The sequence below is a fragment of the Aquarana catesbeiana genome, linkage group LG02, assembly GCF_042186555.1.
Source record: "Aquarana catesbeiana isolate 2022-GZ linkage group LG02, ASM4218655v1, whole genome shotgun sequence".
In the NCBI taxonomy this organism is placed as follows: domain Eukaryota; kingdom Metazoa; phylum Chordata; class Amphibia; order Anura; family Ranidae; genus Aquarana; species Aquarana catesbeiana.
The window spans coordinates 453,733,664-453,755,451 of NC_133325.1; the positions used below are offsets into that span (position 1 = coordinate 453,733,664).

The window sequence follows — 21,788 nt, forward strand, 5'->3', positions numbered from 1 at the left end:
TCTTTCTCTTATTTTCATTTAGTGATCTAGTCGGTAAGTATGTTGTTTAGATATAGATGTATCAGTTACAGGGTTGAGACAAGCCATTTACTACTGACAGGTGCTTACAATGGTCAATTTTTATTTATGTAAAACCTTTATCCCAAGAGCAAAAAACTGTTTGCTATTACTGCTTTGTGAAGTGTTAGCTGGCGTTTAGCTTCAGTTTGTTTTGTATATCTAAATCTGCTAGTCCATGTAGCACTTCCCTCACACCAAGAAATGAAAAAGTATTCATACCCTTTGAAATTTTCCACATTTTGTTACAACCAAGAACATAAATGTATTTTATTAGGATTTTATGTAATAGACCAACACAAAGTGGCATGTAATTGTCAAGTGGAAGGAAAATGATAAATGGTTTTCAATTTTTTTTTTTACAGATATCTGAAAAGTGTGGTGTGCATTTGTATTCAGCCCCCCTGAGCCAATACTTTGTAGAACCACCTTTCACTGCAATTACAGCTACAATTCTTTTTGGGGATGTCTCTACCAGCTTTGCACATCTAGAGTGATATTTTTTTCCCATTCGATTTTGTAAAATAGCTCAAGCTCTGTCGGAGTGGATGGAGAGCATCTGTGAACAGCAATTTTCAAGTCTTACCACAGATTCTCAATTGGATTTAGGTCTGGACTTTGACTGGGTCATTCTAACACATGGTGCCCCAGGACGATGTCAATCTCTGACGAAACGCGTAAGCTGGACAACGTGCTGATGTCATCGCGACTTAAGAGTCCCGGAAGTGCGGGTGCTTGTTGCATGTTTTTTTTACCGGCCGGTGTTTTGTCACTCCTCCATGTGTGAGAGATGTTTTTAAATAAATCGTTGCATTTACACGATGTGGAGTTTTCTTTACTATTTTTGAGTGGGAAATCCCTAACATCGGGAGAGATCGCCTGCAGGACCACAGGTCTTTGATCGGATTGCAGCCCAAAGGCCCTGGCTGGGTAATCAGCCACAAGCGTTACTGGCCTTTTCTAAGGTCCAGTATATCTGGTAAGCAGGCGTTCCTTATCAGCAGTGGATGTTTCATATGGTGTCCATTGTACAGGGGATTGAAGGGGACTATACTGTGTACGAAAGACTACACATGGACTAAGAATTTCAGTTGTAAGATTTTGGCACTACTGTCTACTAAGGGAGAGCTCCGGTGTGTTCGCACACTCCACATGCAGAGCCCACCAGGAAGTCGGCACAGCGCTGCACTAATCACAGGCAGTTAGACATTTTCCCAATGTGCGGCTGCAGAGATCGGGAAATGTCTCACTGCCTGTGACTAGCGCATCGCCGTGCCAACTTCCTGGCGGGCTCTGCACGTGGAGTGTGCGAACACGCCTGAGCTCATCCTTACTGTCTACTTATCACTCTGCTTTACATATTACTCTTTTCCAAGTAAGGAGAACTGTTCATTATTAGATGTTTGCTGCTGTATATGTCAGTTAAGCGCGACTTTTTTTTCTCCTATATACATTCTAACACATGAACATACTTTGACTTAAACCATTCCATTGTAGCTCTGGCTGTATGTTTAGGGTTGTTGTTCTGCTGGAAGGTGAACCTCCGTCCCAATCTTCTAAGATTGCCCTGTATTTGGCTCCATCCACCTTCCCATCAACTCTGACCAGCTTCCCTGTCCCTGTTGAAGAAAAGCATCCCCACAACATGATGCTGCCACCACCATGTTTCATGGTGGGGATGTGTGTTCAGGGTGAAAAGCAATGTTAGTTTTCTGCTACACATAGTGTATTGCTTTTAGGCCAAAAAGTTCAATTTTGGTCTCGTCTGACCAGGGCATCTTCTTTCACATGTTTGCTGTGTCCCCCAAATGGCTTCTCGCAAACTGCAAACGGGACTTCTTATGACTTTCTTTCAATAATGGCTTTCTTGTTGTCGCTTTTCCATAAAGGCCAGATTTGTGGAGTGCACGACTAATTGTTGTCCTGTGGACAGATTCTCCCACCTGAGCTGTGGCTCTCTACAGCTCCTCCAGAGTTACCATGGGCCTCTTGGCTGCTTCTCTGATTAATGCTCTCCTTGCCCGGCCTGTCAGTTTAGGTGGATGGCCATGTCTTGGTAGGTTTGCAGTTATGCCATACGCTTTTTTTTTTTTTCCATTTTCGGGTGATGGATTGAACAGTGCTCTGTGAGATGTTCAAAGTTTGAGATATTTTTTTATAACCTAACCCTGCTTTAAACTTCTCCACATATTTATCCCTGATCTGTCTGGTGTGTTCCTTGGCCTTCATGATGCTGTTTGTTCACCCAGGTTCTCTAACAAACCTCTGGTGGACTCTATATATACTAATTGACTTCTGAAGGTAATTGGTTCCACTAGATTTTAGTTAGGGATATCAGCGTAAAGGGGGCTGAATATAAATGCATGGCACACTTTTCATATATTTATTTGTAGAAAATGTTTAAAACCATTTATCATTTTCTTTCCACTTCACAATTTATGTGCCACTTTGTGTTGGTCTATCACAAAAAATCCCAATAAAATACTTTTACGTTTTTGATTGTAACATGACAATGTGGAAAATTTCAAGGGATATGAATACTTTTTCAAGGCACTGTAACAATGTTGCTGTCCAAAGGTGCTCCTTAATCCGAAAGGGAAGGCACTCTAATACAGAAGGTGTGTTACTGACCAGATCACCAGGTGAAAACAGAGGGAAGAAAGCCTCTAATGCCAAGCAAATCGAATGATTAGTAAGCTGGAATATAACGTATTACATTTTTGGGTTTAATACTGCTTTCAGTAAGCTTCAGCTTTAATGTGAGAGAGCAAGGATATTTTTATCTAGCAGTTGTAATATTCACTTCTCATTTTCCTTTTTCCTTTTAGCTGGTATTGTAATATTTATCTTAGAAATAATTTGACACCCCTGATGTACTAATTATATTTATTTTCCAATAGGGGATTCACAGACCAGCTAAGGAAGATATCAAAGGATGCAGGGATGCCCATTCAGGGTCAGCCATGCTTCTGCAAATACGCGCAGGGCGCGGACAGTGTGGAGCCAATGTTCAGACACCTCAAAAACACATACTCTGGGCTCCAGCTCATTATTGTCATACTGCCAGGAAAAACACCAGTATATGGTATGAATGCCTACTTTTTGATTATCTTGGTGTCTTAGGTTTTTATTTCTAGTAGTAGTATAAGGACTTTTTTGGTTTGTGTTTGTCTACCTTGGAGTCCATATAATTTTATAGCATATGTGAACTATATTCTATTCTTTGTGATGTCCACATTAAACAAAAGCCCAGGTGCTCAGGAACTTTTTGGAGGTAGAGGGTCTGGCGTAAGATTTAGTTTCCATGCCACCATTCTCTAAATTAATCCTCCTGAAGTTCCTACACCAAAGAATTTCACCTGCGAATGCCGGTATTTCCACTTTTTTGGGGGGGTTGGGGGGATAATTTTTTTTTCTTTTGGAAGACAATGGAGAGTGTTTTTAATATACAAGCCACTGTTTAAAGGAAATGGCTGAAATTTAGCCAATTGCTAGTCCCTACTAATTTCTAGAAAGTGATCATATGAATTCTGAAGTTGATTGCATCTCCTAATCACTTTAGTTAAAAGTTGAAGTGTAAATCCACTTTTGTTGAGACAAACAAATCTTTCTGGGTGATTTATGTACATTGCAAGGATTTTAAAAACGTTATTGTGGAGTCCTACCTGTTTCTGCTCTGCAGAAATGGCTTTGTTAATTACCGTATTTATCAGCGTATAACACGCACCCCAATTTAAGAGGGAAGTTTCAGGGAAAAAACTTTTTTTTCAAATAAATCACTTTGAAGCAAAATAATGGTCAGTGCCAATCAGTGCAGCCTGATGCCCATCTGCAACCTCAATGCAGCCTGATTAGTGCCCATCTGCAGCCTCAATGCAGCCTCTGTGCCCATCTGCAGCCTGATCTGCGCCCATCCAATGCAGCCTGATGCCTATCTGCAGCCTCTATGCCCATCCAAAGCCTGATCTGCGCCCATCCAATGCAGCCTGATGCCCATCTGCAGCCTCTGTGCCCATCTGAAGCCTGATCTGTGCCCATCCAATGCAGCCTAATGCCTACATGCAGCCTCACCATCTCTCATGCAGTGCAGGAAATCAGGAGGGGGACGAGAGCCGCTGGAATCACCGAGCCGTCATCTTCTGTTTACAGTGCTCGGCTCTCACACACACACACGTCCCGCCTCCGCCATCGCCATTGGACCAGCTCCTGTGATTGACAGAACACTGGTCCAATGCCGGTGGCGGAGGCGGGATGTGTGTGTGACGTCAGAGCCGACATGTCAGCTGGGTGATTCCAGCGGCGCTAGTGAACAAGACATGTCGGCTCGGTGATTCCGGCGGCGTCCCCCTCCTTCTCCGAGGTACGCTATCGGCGTATAACACGCACCCCTGATTTTCCCCCTATTTTCAGTGCGTGTTAAATGCTGATAAATACGGTATGTCTTGAGCAGGACTATTTTTTAAATGGTAGTGAATGTGTACAGAACATTTCCAGGTTGCCTTTTTGCCATTTTTGCATTTTAAAGAATATTGGCGTGCTGCAGATTGAAAAAGAAACATAGTTTTTAATATAAATAAATTAAAACAATATGGCCTGTTGACAATTGTATATGCTATATTTTATTTTTTTTGTACGTTTTTTTTTTTTTTTTTTTTCTTGCAAAAAGTGGAATTGCCCTTTAAATTCATCACAGTGGAGATGACCCAGAGAATATAAAATGTGGTTACAATTTATTCTGAATAACTGCCTCCTGTCCGGCCATCGTACATAAACGGTCGAACAGAATGCACCCTGGTATGAGTGGGCATACCCGTATGTCCCCCTACATCAGAGGCTTACAGAGTGTGCACCCAGAAGCTTGGTGATCTCTGTGTTCCCCATGGTCATGGCCATACACCATACCAGCATCTTGATCACCGTCATACGCATACCAGCGTCCTGATCACGGCCCCACAGCCATACACAGCCTCAGTTGTTTGCACTGTCCTGGTGCTCAACGGCCTCCAAAAATGTGAATCTTAGAAAATACCTTTGAGTATTTTCTTTCCAAAATGTGGTAATTTTGTGAGTGTTTCCTGATGCTCCCGGGCCTCCAAGATATGTCAGGAAATTAAAATTTGTAATTTATGCCCCTAGAACACCTTAATGTGGAACTTTAGTCAGAAAATTGAGGCCTGCTAGATCATTTCAGGATGGCCCCTTTTGCAGGTATAGCTATGTAAAACATTTAAAAATAAGTGCTTATACCAGCGATGGCAAACCTATGGCATGCGTGCCACAGCTGGCACGCAGAGCCCTCTCTGTGGGCATGCGAGCTAAGTCACTGGATCGCTACCCGGGCCACAGACATGACCTCTAGCCGATCCACCTGCAGCTGATCCCAATCCTCGCACTCCACTGACAGCCATCACCAGTTCTATAACGTGCAGGCAGGGAGGAAGGGGCAGTGCTGTGCTCGGTGGAGAGTATGCGCTGGTAACGGCTCTACGGCGTACTGAGATTTACCATGCAAGTGACTTTGGTTCTAGGTGATGCTGGGTGGGTCGGTGTAGTCCGAGCAGTGCTGGGTGTCACTCCTGCCCCTGGAGGAGAGGGATTACTGGAGGATCAGAGTGAGGTGCAAAGGTGAGAGGGGAGGGGATGCTGCACCTGCCGGGGAGAGCGGGGGTTCCTAGAGGGGCCATTACTGTAGTGGACCATGTGTGATATCCTCCTGGAGATTGGACATAAGATGGGCTGAGCGACGTTCTGTCATTCCCCCTCTCCCCCAGACGCGGCATCACATGACCTCTGACATGCTGCTCTGAACACCTGTTGCAGTTTGGGCACTCGGGCTCAAAAAGGTTCACCATCACTGGCCTATACTGTTTAATCCAGTAATACACTGTCTCAAAAAAATAAAATAAAAAACTACTAACACAATCCACGCCTCATCAGTGCCACCTATTAGTGCCCATCAGTGCTACATATTAGTGCCACTGTCACATGACATAAAAAAAAAGTATCGGCGAGTACTTGAAAAAAGTAGTGGTACTTGTACTCGGTCTTAAAAAAAAAAAAAAAAAAAAAGTGGTATCGCTGCTACCCTAGTTCTAAGTATGCCCATGATGTGTGTGAGAAATATCTTAATAAATTGACAACTTTGTGTAAAAAAAAAAAAAAAATGATTTTAAATTTTCTTTCTGCATTGTCCAAAAACTTCTGGCAAGAAAATGAAGTCTTCAGAAGGCTCACTGTGCTTCTAAAAAAATTTCCTTGGGGTGTTTACTCTCCAAAATTGGATAATTTTGTGTTTCCACTGTCCTGGTGCGTCAGGGCCCCCAAAAATGTGATGGGTAGTAAGGAAATTAGATGTGCAATTTCATGCGCCTAGAAAGCCTGATGGTGCTCCTTGGATTTTGGGCCCCTCTGTGTGGCTAGGCTATGAAAGAGTTTCACACGTGGTATTGACACACTCGGCAATACTGTTTTGGGGTGTATTTCTAAGTATGTCTATGTTTGTTAGAAATATCTTATTGACAAATTTAAGTTAAAAAAAAAAGTCATTTTCTTTCCAACACTTTCCAAAAACTTATTGCAAAAAATTTGTTTCAAAAAGCTCATTGTGCCTTTCAGAAAATACCTTGGAGTGTTTAATTTCCAAAATGGTGTCATTTTGTTGGTATTTTCACTGTCCTGGTGCTCCAGGGCCTCCAGAAATGTGATGGGTAATCAGAAAATTTGTAGGGACGCACCCATATATCGGCTGCCGAACATTATCGGCTGAAAATAGGGTTATCGGCAGCTTGCTGCAATTTTGCTGCAATGATTTTGTCGTGATTTTCATAGGTCATATGACTCAAAAACTGTATCAAAAATGCAACACAGGTGCGTTTTTGATTTTGTTTTTGCCGTGTTTTCAGTGCATTACAATGGGGGGGCCAACGGACCAGTGTGCAAACTTGCATATAATTTTAACCCTTTCGTTGCCAGGCCCTGTGCTCCATTTTTACACTCGGGTGGCCAGACCATTTTTGCAATTTTTCCTTTGCGTTTTTTTTTTTTCACTTATAGCTTTTCATAGTTTATATTTTCTGAAAGCACATGACCAGTAGAATAAAAAGAAGGTGCTACTGATTTTTAAGGTCCCCCCATATTTGCTCAAATGTTTATCAAAACAATATTTTTGCTAAAAATCCACTGAAATCATGATTAGCAGATAAATACACAGGTAATGTTACAAAATTCCAACTAAATCCCTACTGAATATAAAAGCTTAACCTGAATGGAGTTAATAAATAACAATTTTTAATTTTTACATTGCGCTTTTTTGCAAAATGGTGAAAATCGAACATACCCAAAAATGTAAATATTCAAATTTCTCTAAAAATCTGAAGGTTTTCATTTTTCCCTTAGTGCTAAAAATACACTAAAACCATTATTGGCAGATAAAAACACACAATTTTACGAAACCCCTGCTAAATATAAAAGCTTATCCTGTGTTAATAAATAACAAATATTTGTAAATTTTAAATTGCGCCTTTTTGCAAAATGGTGAAAATCGAACGTACCCAAACATTTCTCTAAAAATCTGGAGGTTTTCATTTTTCACTTACAGCTTTCAGAATTTGTGAAATACCCCCCAAACATTATATTTTCTGAAAACATATGACCTCTAGAATAAAAAGAAGGTGTTACTGATTTCTTATCCCCTGCGGTATTTGTGCAAATGTTTATCAAAACAATATTGTCGCTAAAAATACACTAAAATCATTAATAGTGGATTCATACATGGCAAAATATACAAAATTCCTAGTAAATATAAAAGTTAAAACTGTATTGAGTTAATAAATAAATATTTGTACGTTTTTAAATTGAACCTTTTTGTGAAATGGTGAAAACTGAAGGTACGCAAAACTGTAAATAAAAACAATTTACTCAAAAAATCTGGAGGGTACCATTTTTCACTTGCAGCTTTCTGAAATTGAAAGACCCCTCAAAGTAGCCTTTTTTTTAAATCACATGACCTGTAGAATAAAAAACAAAGTGCTACTGATTTTTTGTGCCCCGCAATAATTGCGCAAATGTTCATCATATCGCTATTTTCACTAAAAATACACTAAAATCATTAATAGTGCACATAAACACTACATAACTGACAAAATTCGTGCTAAATTGCTACTAAAGCATTGTTCACATGTGACATACTAAAGTGTACGCCCATGGGAGGGCCTTGTTTACCTGCACAGGGATGCGCAGGTGTTCTGTGCATCCCCGTACAGGCAGTCCCATTTATGTTAATTGGGATGCAATAGCTGCACAGGCATAGCTTCTGGTCCCAATCTGACATTCATGTGGGTGTGGGTACACCACCCTGAACGCAGACAGTGTGAGCTCAGGGACATGCATGCGGACCTACATGGATGTAAAATTGGGAGCAATGGCTCTGTTCGTGCAGTTGCTACATCCCATATGACATCAATGGGACTGCCTGCACAGAGATGCATGGAACACTTGTGCGTCCCTGTAAAGGTACACTGTGTATGCCCAGTGTGAACAAGGCCTTAGGCCCCTGTCACACAAGCAGACTGATCGGGTCTGCCTGTCCGTTTTTCAGGCGGGCCCAATCGGACCACCCATTGTTCTCTATGGAGAGGCTGATATAAATGGACATGTGTCCGTTTACACCTGCCTGCATCCGATCCAGTCCAGTCTGCTAAAAACAGACGGATGGGGATTCCATTCCCCATTCATCTAGCAGATCGTATGTAAGTGGACAGGCGGTCCGATTCCATCTGACCGCCCCATAGAAAACAGCGGGCTGTGCCTGTGTCCACTCTGCATAAGCAGAGCGGACGCTGACCTGTCAGCCGCCTGCTCAGCGGGGATCAGCAGACAGATCCCCTGCTGAGCAGGCGAATATGCTTGACAGAGTCCGCTCCATGTGAAAGGGGTCTTACCAGGAGCAGCCGGTCCATTAGGGGCGCAGGGGTGCTGCCCCCCTGCAGGCTGCCGGACTCATACGTTTGTATGAAATTTTTTTTTTCAGACCACACGATTAGAGCCTGAGGCTCTAAATGGCTTGAAAAAGGTTGGGCTCGCCGCGCAGAACATTGCACCCTGAACCCACCCACTTGTGACAATAGCGAATTTACATTAGTATATAGTGAAGGGGGTGGGAAAGGACAATGGGGAGCAGTTTAAGATGAACGCAAGTGGCAGGAGGTGGAGAAGCAAAGGGCAGGGAAGCGGTGGCATGGGTGGGGGGGGGGGGGGGGGGGGGCGGTCACATTAGAGGTTAATAACGCTGATCAGTGGGTTGTAATCTGCTGATCAGATTACAGCCCCTGGAATGCCTCCTTGGACTTTGGTCCCCTCTATGCATCTAGGCTGTGATAAATTGTCACACGTGGTATCCTCATTGCAGAATGTGTTTTGGGGTGTAATTATAAGTATGCCAATGCTGTGTGTTAGAAATAATTCAAAAGGACAACTTTGTGGGAAAAAAAAACACATTTCATTTCTTCATTTTTCCAAAAAACTGACAAAAAAACTTTTAAATACTTGGACTACTTTCTACAGTATCTACTTTCCACAAAAGAGGGTCATTTAGGGATATTTGTACTGTTATGGTGTTATGGCATTTTAGGGCCTCAAGAAATGATATAGGCAGGCAGTATGTAAGGACTGATCGATTTTTCTTTTTTTTTTTTTTTTAATACATTTTCCATAGTTTGTAGGCTATATAACTTTCAGTCAGATGAAATAATATATACTCTGCTGGGTTATGTTTACCAAAAAAAGTAGCAGAATTTTATATATATATATATATATATATATATATATATATATATATATATATATATATATATATATAATATAAAGTTTTATTTGGCAGTGGGGGGAAAACAGTATTTGATCCCCTGCTGATTTAGTATGTTAGCCCACTGACAAAGAAGTGATCAGTCTATAATTTTAATGGTAGGTTTACTTTAACAGTGAGAGACAGAACAACTTAAAAAAAATCCAGAAAAACACATTTCAAAAATGTGTACAGCCTCCAACTGCATAGAGCTCACTAAAGAGAACATACAGCCCCACCTAATGGCTGAAAACAGAAATAACAGTGCCAATAGAGCATTAAAGGAGATGTCCAGCCTGAGCTTGTTTAGCTGGGCTTCTCATATGGGTTCGTTTTGCACTCCTGTGACCCATTTTTAGCAGAGAGCGGTCTGAAGTCCGCTCTCTGCTGACGTCACTGAAATCAGTCCAGGCAGCGCGTCATCCCGTCAATGGAAGTCTGGATCCACCAGCTGCCTGGACTGATGGTAGTCTCAGCCTCTCTCAGCCGCTGAGACGGCCCTCCTCTCCACAGCTCAGCACTCCAGTGAGCGTGGAGGATCAGAGCAGGAGAGCTACTGATTGACAGGTTGCATCTCTCCTCTCGGGGAGGTGAGAGAACCGAGCCATCGGTGATGTTTTTGGGGCTCGGTTCTCAGTGAAGAGACGCCGGGGGACAGATGCAGCATCGGTTCGATGCTGCATTCACCTAGGTAAGTATGAATCTACAAAAAAACAACAACCCATACTTCTCTTTTAATATTGCACACCACAAAGTCAGCATGTCTATAATCAGGTCTACTGCATCAAGCCAACTTCCCCAAACCGAAGAAAGATTTGCAAAATTTTATAACAAAAACTAAGAAAAAAGTGTTGCTTTTTTTTCTAAATTTTTGCTATATTTTTTCTTTTCATTTTTATAGCAAAAATAAAACGCACAGTAGTGATTCATTTTCACTAAAGGGAAGCTCTATCTGTCTCACAAAGTGATAAAAATTTAATTTGGGTAAAGTGTTGCATGACTGAGTAATTGTCTTTCAAAGCATCGCAGTACTGAAAACTGAAATTTGGCCTAGACTGGAAGGGGGTTAAAGTGTGTATAATAGAGGAAGAAGAAAAAGAATTGTGGGCATTAAGCGGCCAACTCCAGGCGTATATATTATTGCACAAAGGTATAAAAAAATATATAATTTATTATAGATAGAAAAAACATTCAAAAAATATATACACCCACATATAGAGGAAAATGGGATCTAATCCACTGTGGCAAAAGACAGTAATATATATATATATATATATATATATATATATATATATATATATACAAAGTATATTACATAAAAGCAAGCGATGGTCCGAAGTGTATGGACTTGAGGTGGTTAAACCAGATGCTGGCACCTATGCTGCTTGGTGGTTAAACATATTTTATGAGGTATCCTGCTGATGCTGCTCTCTTTGGGGCTGGTAATATAAAAGTGTCTATGCAATTGAGTCACTAATTTTCTCACCTGTACCACTAATTATTGTTACCATTTTTTTTTTTTTTTTTTTTATCCCTCTCAGCGGAGGTAAAGCGTGTTGGAGACACATTGCTGGGTATGGCTACTCAGTGTGTCCAAGTGAAGAATGTAATAAAAACATCTCCTCAAACACTCTCAAATTTGTGCCTAAAAATTAATGTAAAATTGGGAGGAATTAACAATATCCTAGTTCCACACCAACGGTAAGAAAATGTTTTTATTTGTTTATGTGCACTTTTAAATTTGTTCCTGGTCTGGCCACACCTTCCCCCAACCTGTAAGAAACTGAGCTTGTTTGAAGCTGTAAATACAAAAAGTACATTGTGGATTCTGGATTCGAAACTGATGACTTTTACACGGAGCCTGTTTCAACGCGTAACACCAGCAATGTCTGTGAGTGAATAAGCTTTTGTATTTTAACACTTTCTACTAATAAAACTTGCGCTATTAGCAGCTTGGCGTCTCTCTCCCCATCTCTTTACTCTTTACTCTTTACTTTATAGCATTTCTAAGCCTTCCTCTCCACACCCATGTACGCAATAATTGATTTCTGCATTCTTTGCTCCCTAATCAAATTCTAACTTCTAATCTCTAAGTCTATAACATCAGGGTTTCTATCCGGAGTCTCAAAGCAGCCTTTGGGTAGGGATTACCAGGAAGGCCATATGTAGCCTCCTGCATTATTATTATTATTATTATTATTATTATTATTATTATTATTATTCAGGATTTATATAGCGCCAACAGTTTACGCAGCGCTTTACAATATAAAAGGGAGACAATACAGTTATAATACAATAAAATACAAGAGGATTAAGCGGGCCCTGTTCAGAAGAGCTTACACTCTAATAGGGTGGGGCAGGTGGTACAAAAGGTTGTAACTGTGGGGAATGAGCTGATGGAAGTGGTAGGAGATTAGTTGGAGACGTGATAGGCTTTCCTGAAGAGATGAGTTTTCAGGGATCACCTGAAGGTAGCAAGAGTAGGGGATAGCCGGATAGATGGAAGTAGCGAGTTGCAGAGGGTGGGAGAGGCTCTGGAGAAATCCTGGAGACGAGCATGGGAGGAGGAGATGAGAGAGCTTGAAAGCAGGAGGTCTTGAGAAGAGCGGAGAGGTTGATTTGGGTGATATTTGGAGACAAGATTAGTGATGTAGCTCGGGGCAGAGTTGTGAATGGCTTTGTATGTTGTGGTTAGAATTTTGAATTTAATTAGCTGGGTGATTGGGAGCCAGTGTAGGGATTGGAGTAGAGGGTTGGCAGACACTGAGCGATTGGTAAGGTGGATAAGTCTGGCAGCAGCATTCATGATAGACTGAAGAGGGGATAGCCTATGGAGAGGTAAGCCAATGAGAAGGCAGTTGCAATAGTCAAGGCGAGAGATAACAAGGGAGTGAATGAGGAGCTTGGTGGTTTCATTTGTTAAAAAGGGGCAAATTTTAGAGATGTTACGGAGGTGAATTCTACAAACTTTTGAAAATGATTGGATTTGAGGCTGAAATGACAAGTCAGAGTCTAGGATTACACCTAGTACCCTGGCGTGAGGAGAGGGACTGATGGTTGCATTGTTGATTTTGATGGAAAAGTCATGGAGGGGGGCACGGGCAGGGGGAATATTAATAGCTCAGTTTTAGAGAGATTTAGTTTAATGAAGTGGTGCGACATCCATGCTGATATGTCAGTTAGTAAGTTAGTAATGCGAGAGGAGACTGAAGGAGTGAGGTGAGGAGTAGACAGATTAGGGTGTCATCAGCGTATAAGTGGTATTGGAAGCCGTGGGCAGTTATTAAGTGACCAAGGGAGGAGGTGTAGATAGAGAAAAGGGGTCCAAGAACCGAGCCTTGGGGGACCCCCACAGAAAGGGGCAATGGAGAGGAGGAGACAGAGTTGTAGGTGACACTGAAGGAGCGCTGTGATAAATAGGCAGAGAACCAGGATAGAGCAGAATCCGAAGGCCAAGGAAATGTAGTTTATTGAGAAGGAGCGGGTGGTCAACAGTATCAAAGGCCGCAGAGAGGTCAAGTAGTAGGAGTATGGAGTACTGGCTGTTGGTTTTAGCAGTTAGTAAATTGTTAGTGAGTTTTAGTAAGGCAGTTTCCGTGGAGTGCTGCGAGCGAAAGCCAGACTGTAAGGGGTCAAGAAGGTTATTTTCATTGAGGTAGGAGCTAAGACGGTTGTAGACTAAGCGTTCTAGAAGTTCAGAGGTGAATGGGATCAGTGAGATGGGTCTTAAGTTGTTCAGGTCGGTAGGGTCCAGTGAGGGCTTTTTAAGAATGGGAGTGATCTGCGAATGTTTTAGAGGGAGAGATTGAAGATGTGGGTGAGGGAGCATAGGATAGAAGAAGAGAGTGACCGTAGTAGTATTGAGGGAACAGGATCCAAGGGACTATTGGTTAGGCGGGCATCCGAGAAAATTTTTGTAACCTCTTCCGTGCATATTTAGGCATGCCCTGCTGCTTATTTAGAAAGTCATCTATCCATCCTCCTCTTCCCTACCCAAAAATAGTTGACTGTTGCCCAGTAAATCAATGCTGATATCTCTGAGCAAAGCCGTAGAAGATCAGTGTCTTGCACCTTAACAATTTCCCACCTTTCTTTTGACCCCCCCCCCAAAGCTACCAGTGCTGTCACCTGCTGACTGATTATTTTGGATGAATAGCTCTGTCTGTGTTATATCACTTAAGACTCGTTCACGTAGGCCATTTGGGAGAGCTGTAAAATAGGAGGTTAAGCAGTGGTTTTACATCCACACCCTAATGCTGCTACGGTTGCCAAATGGAGTTGTACACATGCTCTGGCTGTGGCAAAAATGATGCCCATGTCATGTTTGGAAGCCCTACTGGGGTGTAATTTTTGCCATGTGAATGGGGCTGCACTTCAATCGCGAGCTAAATGCTAGGCTCTCAGTTGCAGTGCAATATTCCCTTTCAAAATCCCTATACGGCTGCAAAAAAAGTAGTATCACTTCCTGAAAGCCTGTACTGCTCTCTGAAATAAAATCCACCATGGATCATATCTTTTTAGACAGGAGCAAGGGCTGCAATCCGTGTGAACAAACCCTTACAGTGGAATACTGTAGCTGTTTGCACAATCGCCCACACAGTCCTCAAAGACCCTTGGGCTTCAAGAGATTACTGATCTCCCTCTTAATGATTCTCAAACGCACTTTCCATTTTTCCAGCATTCTGTGCTTTTATGCTTGCTTGCAGTGGGGAAATTCTGCTTTATTTAGTACCAAGCATCATCGTGCAGCTATGACGGGAGTACTTTTTACCTCCTCCTGTCAATTTCCAAGAGCCAAGGCGGATGTGTAGGCTGCTGGTTACTGACTGGGTATAAGAAAGATTTTCTTTATTTGTTGCTGGATGATGCTAAATAAATCAGAGTTTTACTGTCTGCAGTGTGCCACTGCAACTGAAGTGACCATGCTATTCATTCAAAATAAACAAGTGAGCACAAGGGTAATGTACAACTGCAAGAACTCTGGTGGTGCTGTTATTCAAAACGAACGTAATAATCACTGAATAAGTGAGCATTGAGACTAGAGCCTAGACATGGGCAAAGAGCCTCACTAAAACAAAGAGTGAAGTTATTATGAATGGGTAGCAACGGGCAGGGAGAGACAAACGCCACTAGCACCTGATGCTAGTCCCTTTGGACTGCAGGCAGCAATCATATTCGCAGTGCGTGCTTTGATCTATTGTGAAGTGACGGTGCTGGGACTGGTCACTCAAGAAATAGGGAACAGGCTGTGCTGACCAGTCTTTTAGACACACATGGGTGCCTCGTGACTGTCATAAGGCAACCTATACTGCAATTTTACGAGACTGGCAATCAATATTCAGAGCTATAATTACCAGTAACTGTTTCCAGTAGTCTTCTCGGACAGCATCTGAGATATGGAGCTCCTCCCCAGTACAGGAAATAAATTGCTGGATTGGGATTTAAAAGACCGTCCTCCACACACACACACTTCATTATAAGTGAGAACCTAAGGACAGACCTAAAAAAATATATACATAATAAAACCACCACCATATAAGAACAGGATGGGAAATTGGCTATCCTTCCAGGGAGAGCCTTTGAGATGAAATCTGAAAACTTACCAGCTATGGTGGGACCATTGCTTGGAACTTACACCCAAAAGCCTGATCTTGACTTGGTAACAGGTCCACCTTGTAGTGGTGAATGAATGTTAAAAAAAAAACTTGACCACGGGGTTGCCCTACAAATCTGCTCTGGGGTGGCACCAGTTCTTTCTGCCTAAGCAGTTGCTTAAGCTTTAGTGTAGAGTGCATAGCCAGGTGAATCCTTATTCATAACCCTGTAAGATTCTGAAATGACCTATCTGATCCATCATGGCAAGGTCGAACAATTTAGAGACTCGTTCGCCTCTGTGTCTATCTGCAAAGCGAACAAAGCCTGTGAAGATGAAAGGGTTTGGTTGCATCAAGGTAAGATGGTAACATCTTCCAACATCCAAGACACTGAACTTTTCTCTCTGTCCTTAGATGGATTTGTACAGAAGGAAAGTAGAACAATGTCTTGTGTTCTATAGGACAAATTGTACGGGAGAAAACCTAGATCCGTTTTCAAGATAATCCAAGCATCCCAGACTGTCAAAAGGGCATTTTAATCGAGAGGGCTTGAAGCTCTTTTATTCTGTGGCCAGAAAGAATGACAATTGAGAACACTGTTTTCAGCATGAGATATTTGATAGTGGCATCTGTATTTGGCTCAAATGGAGACCAACTTACACCTTGCAAAATTAAGGACAGATCCTAGCTGGGACACAAATTTATTGTAGCTGGCCTTTTACGAGACAAGGCCCTAAAAAAAGTAGGAAAAGAGAATCTCCCAAGATAGATCTTTGCCAGAAACACTTGGGACTGCAGCCTGGACCTTCAAGGTGCTGATGGTCAATCCTTTGTCCACCCCATCTTGTAAAAAATCCAAAATGGTTGGTGTGTTAAAGGAAAAATGATTGTCCTTTTTCCATCCATGATTTGAACTTCTTCTATATCTTTCCATAGCCTTTATGACTGGATTACAATTGTCAGGGTTTTAATAATTCTTTTTGAGACTCCTGCTGTCTTAAGATTTCTTCTTCAGAAGCCCAAGTGGCTAGTTTCAAGCTTTGAACCCGGGGGTGCCGACTGGTCCCTGCAAAACCAGTTCTGGTCTGACAGAAAGTATCCATAGAGGGCCCTCTGCCAGGGAAAGGAGGAGTGTAAATGAATCCCTATTTAGCCAAAAGAGAGCAAAAAGAATTGTGTGTCTGATCTGTGGTAGCTTCTGTAGTAGAAGTTATATAGGAGGGAATGCATAACAGAGTCTGTAGAGCCAGATGTTCTGCAATGCATGTACTCCTTTTTCTGGTCACATTTTCCTGGATGTGACCAGATCCACTTCGGGCTGACCCCCAACGATTCACTAGATCCTGAAAAATCTCTAGGTGAAGGGGACCACTCGCCTTGATCAGCCTGATGGCGACTCAGATAAACTTATGAGAAAGAGGCAAAAATCTTTTCTGCTCAAGCAGGGGCGGATCCAGGGGGGGGGGCAACAGGGCAATTGCCCCCTCCGAGATTGTGGGTGAGTGGGTGGGCAGGGCAGGCATCGCTGTGGGTGAGAGAGCCGGCGGACGGCTCCACAGCTGAGAGCACGGGCGGCTCCGAAGTGAACAGCTGTGTGCGGCTCAGTGACAGTTTGTGAGCGGCTGCAGTGCTGGCCAATCAGGGAGCCGGCGGGCGGCTCCACAGCTGAGAGCACGGGCGGCTCCGTTACGTGAACCGCTGTGTGCGGCTCAGTGACAGTTTGTGAGCGGCTGCTGGCCAATCAGGGAGCCAGCGGGCGGTGGAGCAGAGAGATAACATCATCTCTCACCGCCCAGCGCCGCCCTGCATCCCTGCAGTTCCGCCCACACTGTTGAATGCACAGGCAGCCGCGGCAGCAGAGAGATTACATCATCTCTCTGCTGCCCCCCCTGGGGCGGGATGCAGCGCTGACACATCCGCTCAGGATGAGCCCTGTGTTCGCTCTGCTCCCATCGCTCTCCCAGTGGCAGCAGCCAGCCCATTCCTCCCTGCCCAGCACTGATGACAGGGGGTCACCAGTTAAATAAGCCTGACTCTGACTGGGATACAGCAGACAATTATAGCAGTCAAGTGACAATCCGCAACGTGTGGCATGGGACGTGGCAAGTGACAATCTGCAACGTGTGGCATGGGACGTGGCAAGTGACAATCCGCAACGTGTGGCATGGGACGTGGCAAGTGACAATCCACAACGTGTGGCATGGGACGTGGCAAGTGACAATCTGCAACGTGTGGCATGGGACATGGCAAGTGACAATCCACAACATGTGGCATGGGACGTGGCAAGTGACAATCCGCAACATGTGGCATGGGACGTGGCAAGTGACAATCCACAACGTGTGGCATGGGACGTGGCAAGTGACAATCCACAACGTGTGGCATGGGACGTGGCAAGTGACAATCCACAACATGTGGCATGGGACGTGGCAAGTGACAATCTGCAACGTGTGGCATGGGACGTGGCAAGTGACAATCTGCAACGTGTGGCATGGGACGTGGTGATTGACAATCCGCAACATGTGGCATGGGACGTGGCAAGTGACAATCCGCAACGTGTGGCATGGGACGTGGCATGTGACAATCTGCAACGTGTGGCATGGGACGTGGCAAGTGACAATCCGCAATGTGTGGCATGTGACAATCTGCAACGTGTGGCATGGGATGTGGCAGGTGACAATCCGCAACATGTGGCATGGGACGTGGCAAGTGACAATCCGCAACGTGTGGCATGGGACGTGACAAGTGACAATCCGCAACGTGTGGCATGGGACGTGGCAAGTGACAATCCGCATCTAGTGACAGGTGACGTGGCAAGTGACAATCCCCAACGTGTGGCAGATAACAGTGGCAAGTGACACGCTCGGGGCTCCCACTGATTCTATGGTGAGTTGAACCATTTCATTTTTTATAACCAGGTAATAATAGTAATAATGCGCTTCAATCATCCTGACACCATAACAACCATGGTGCCGTGATGATTGAAGCGCTAACACCAGCCATTTCCCCGTTAAATTTACCCAAAAAAAAAACATATTTTCTGGCAGTGCCCCTCCCGAGACTAGGCTCTGGATCCGCCCCTGTGCTCAAGAGAGAATCTCCCCTGCTAATACCATCAGCCCTTCAGCGAAGGGCTTTGGGTATCCTCTTGATAATGTAGGCCACTGTGGTGATATTGTATGATACAATCTGAAGATAATAACCTTTTGATCCCCTCCTGGAAAACCTGAAGTGCTCTGCAGACTCTGCTCTCTACATTTCAAGGATTTTCTCTTTTCTTCCTCTGACCACTGATCCTGCACTTTCTTCTATCCAAGTTTTTTGCACCAATCCCAAGAGCCAGTAGTCACTCTCTTGGAAAGGGACCAACTACAAAGCACTGAGGCAGGGTGCTGTGGTGTTTTATGGGAAGCTATGCATATCATCGTACCTGCCCCTCATATCATTCATGATCTGCCTGCCTTGGCTACAGAAACATGGAGATACTGTGGTTTTGTGTGTTATCATTAAAATGTAAAAAAATGTTATTGTCTAATACCGTATCCTGCTCATTGTGGCAGAATATATATGAGTGCAGCATATTGACCGCTTGAACCACTACAGCTTTATTTGTGGCTTCCAAGTAAAGCAGATATTAAATGTCAGCCCCCAAAACAATTCAAATTCAGGTACATTTTGGACTTCCATTTTGAAGCATAAAAAAAGAAGAGAGTTTGGCAGCTAGGAATTGGTTGGCATCTAAGTTTGCTTAATCAAATATTCCATAAACATCTCTGTAATAAAGAGATTGAAATTATGAAGTGGTTTAAGATATTTTGCATCCTCTATTATGCCATTATTTGCTGTAAAAGCAGAGACATTGAGTTTGCATTTTTGGAGATGCCCATTCTGGAAATGAAAGTTCATGGGGTACTTCCTCCCTCCATGCTGTGTTGGGAGTCCCATTTGCAAACTGTCAAAGCATCAAATCCGTAAAGAGGACCTTTCACAGCCCATGCTGTCACAAGGGGGGATGTTCATCCCTTGTGATGGCAATCAAGATAATACAAAAAATGAAAAAACTGTGTAAAAAATAGTTTTAGAATAAATAGTAAAAATGGAACAAAATGTAAAGCCCACCCCCGTGATTATGCGCAAACGCATACACAAGTCCCACACGCATATGTAAACAGTGATCGCACCACACATGAGGTATCATCATAAATGTCAGAGCAATAATTTTAGCACCATACTCCCACTGTAACTCTAAACTGGTAACCTGCAAAACCTTTTAAAACATCACCTATGGAGAATTTTAAGTACCTTGGTCTGGCACCATTCCATGGGAATACACAGTTTTAAATTATGACATGTTGGGAATCTATTTACTCAGAATGACATCATCTTTTACAGTTTACCTAAAATTGGGTATGTCTAAACCGCTGGCAACAAAAGTGAGTACACCCCTAAGTGAAAATGTCCAAATTTGGCCCAAAAGTGTCAATATTTTGCGTGGCCACCATTGTTTTCCAGCACTGCCTTTAACCCTCTAGGGCATGAAGTTCACCAGAGCTTCACAGGTTGCCACTGGAGTCCTTTTCCACTCCTCCATGATGACATCACTGAGCTGGTGGATGTTTGAGGAGAGAAGTGTCATAATTGGCCCAGTTGGCAAGTGGTTAATGTTGTGTGCGCCCATGAAATTGAAAAAACTACAGTACCCAAAAATCTCCATAGGCAACTCTTTAAAAGCCTTTATCGCTCATTAGTGAGCTTTGGTGCTAGCATTATTTCACTCTGACGTTCATGGTAATATTTCACGTGTGGTGCAATTGTGATTTACATGCATGTAAACAACCTGGGCATACGTTTGCATCTGTGGGTGTGTGTGGGGCAATGAGTGTTACAATAACCTTCTTTTTTTTTCTTTTTTAACAAACTTTATTATTATTTTTTTAAATGTAACTTTATTGCTTTCACAAGGGTTCAACAAAACCCCATGTGATGGTATTGGGCAGGTGACAGGTACTCTTTTTGAAGAAATTAGACCCCAATGTCTCCCCTGCCCTCCAAAACATCTAATCAAGAAGATATCTGCTCTGTTAGATGCTCCCCTGGCTGTACTAGTCCAGGAATGGAAGCTCTGAAACCGCAAGTGACAAAGTGATCATCTCTTCTGGTTTCATTTAGTGCAGAGGAAATCAAGGGACAGGTGTCCCTCCGTTTCCTCCCACTCACCATCCTGAAGCAGCTGGATGTGCTCCTGGACTCCCAGTATAAGCAGTGGGGGGGATTTCCAGCAGCAGGGGCATACTTTAACACCTGCACTGTACAGCCAGCCGATCACTTTCAAACAGGGAGCAGGCTGAAGAGATACTGCTAGCTGGTGCTTGATCCCCTCTCTCTTCCAAAGACCCCACCCCCAGCTTGTCCAAAGAGCTGAACTAGTTAAACCCATATTGCACCAAGCATATTATTTCCAAGAACATGTTCTTGGAAGATGAGAAATTGTTGCAGAGTGGACTCTATATGATATGAATGTTATCATTTCAATTGTTGATGTATAATTCCAATTGTTTGGTGCTTTAGACACTTTACTTAGTACTAGTAATACTTAGTATTAAGTTTGAGAACGCTAATAGCACTGGGCTATACACTTACAGCATACTTGCTGCTTTTGCATGAGAGTTCTGAGTTTGTTGTTTGGCCTTCCTTCAGGTACCCTCACCCACTTGCACCCCAGACCATTGCAATTTCAACATTCTGGCTGCGTTTGACAAGACACATCCTTTGCACAGTCACGTGTGCATGATACCCAAGACCAGGTTATCCCTGGCCTAGTGGATCACAAATTCAGCCTTGGGAATCAGAAAATTTTTCCTCCCACTGGTCTGGAGAATCCTTGTGACAGATACCAGCCTGACAGATTGAGGAGGAGTCCTGGATACCTTCACGGTGCAGAAACTTAATTGCCAGAGAGAGCTCGTTTCCAGATCAAAATCCTGGAGCTATGAGTGATTCAGTTGCCCCTCCAATGCTAGACCTCTCAACTGCATGGTCATCTGATCCAGATTCAGTAGGACAATTGCACAGCAGTAAATCATTGGAAAATTGGCAGGCAGACTTCCTATTATGACACAGTGTAGGTTCAGGAGAATTGTCTCCTTACCCAGAGGTGTACTTTGCATGGTGCGAGGCTTGGAAATTCTATCCCAAGAAATACTCTCTGGTGACGCATCCTGAGTTTTCTCCAGGCTTATCTGGATCAACAGTTGTCCCTGAGTGCTATCAAGTGTCACATCTGTGCTATAGTGATTGGA

General features: G+C 43.2%; 1 protein-coding gene across 1 annotated transcript in view; it reads left to right on the forward strand.

The window, feature by feature from the left end:
* The window catches only part of LOC141128354 (protein argonaute-3), a 259,236-nt gene that overhangs the window by 160,247 nt on the left and 77,201 nt on the right, over positions 1–21,788 (forward strand). Inside the window, exons 12-13 of the mRNA XM_073615598.1 lie at positions 2,958–3,142; positions 11,440–11,599. Of these exons, the coding sequence (XP_073471699.1) occupies positions 2,958–3,142; positions 11,440–11,599 (345 nt within the window). The remainder of the gene's footprint in view (positions 1–2,957; positions 3,143–11,439; positions 11,600–21,788) is intronic.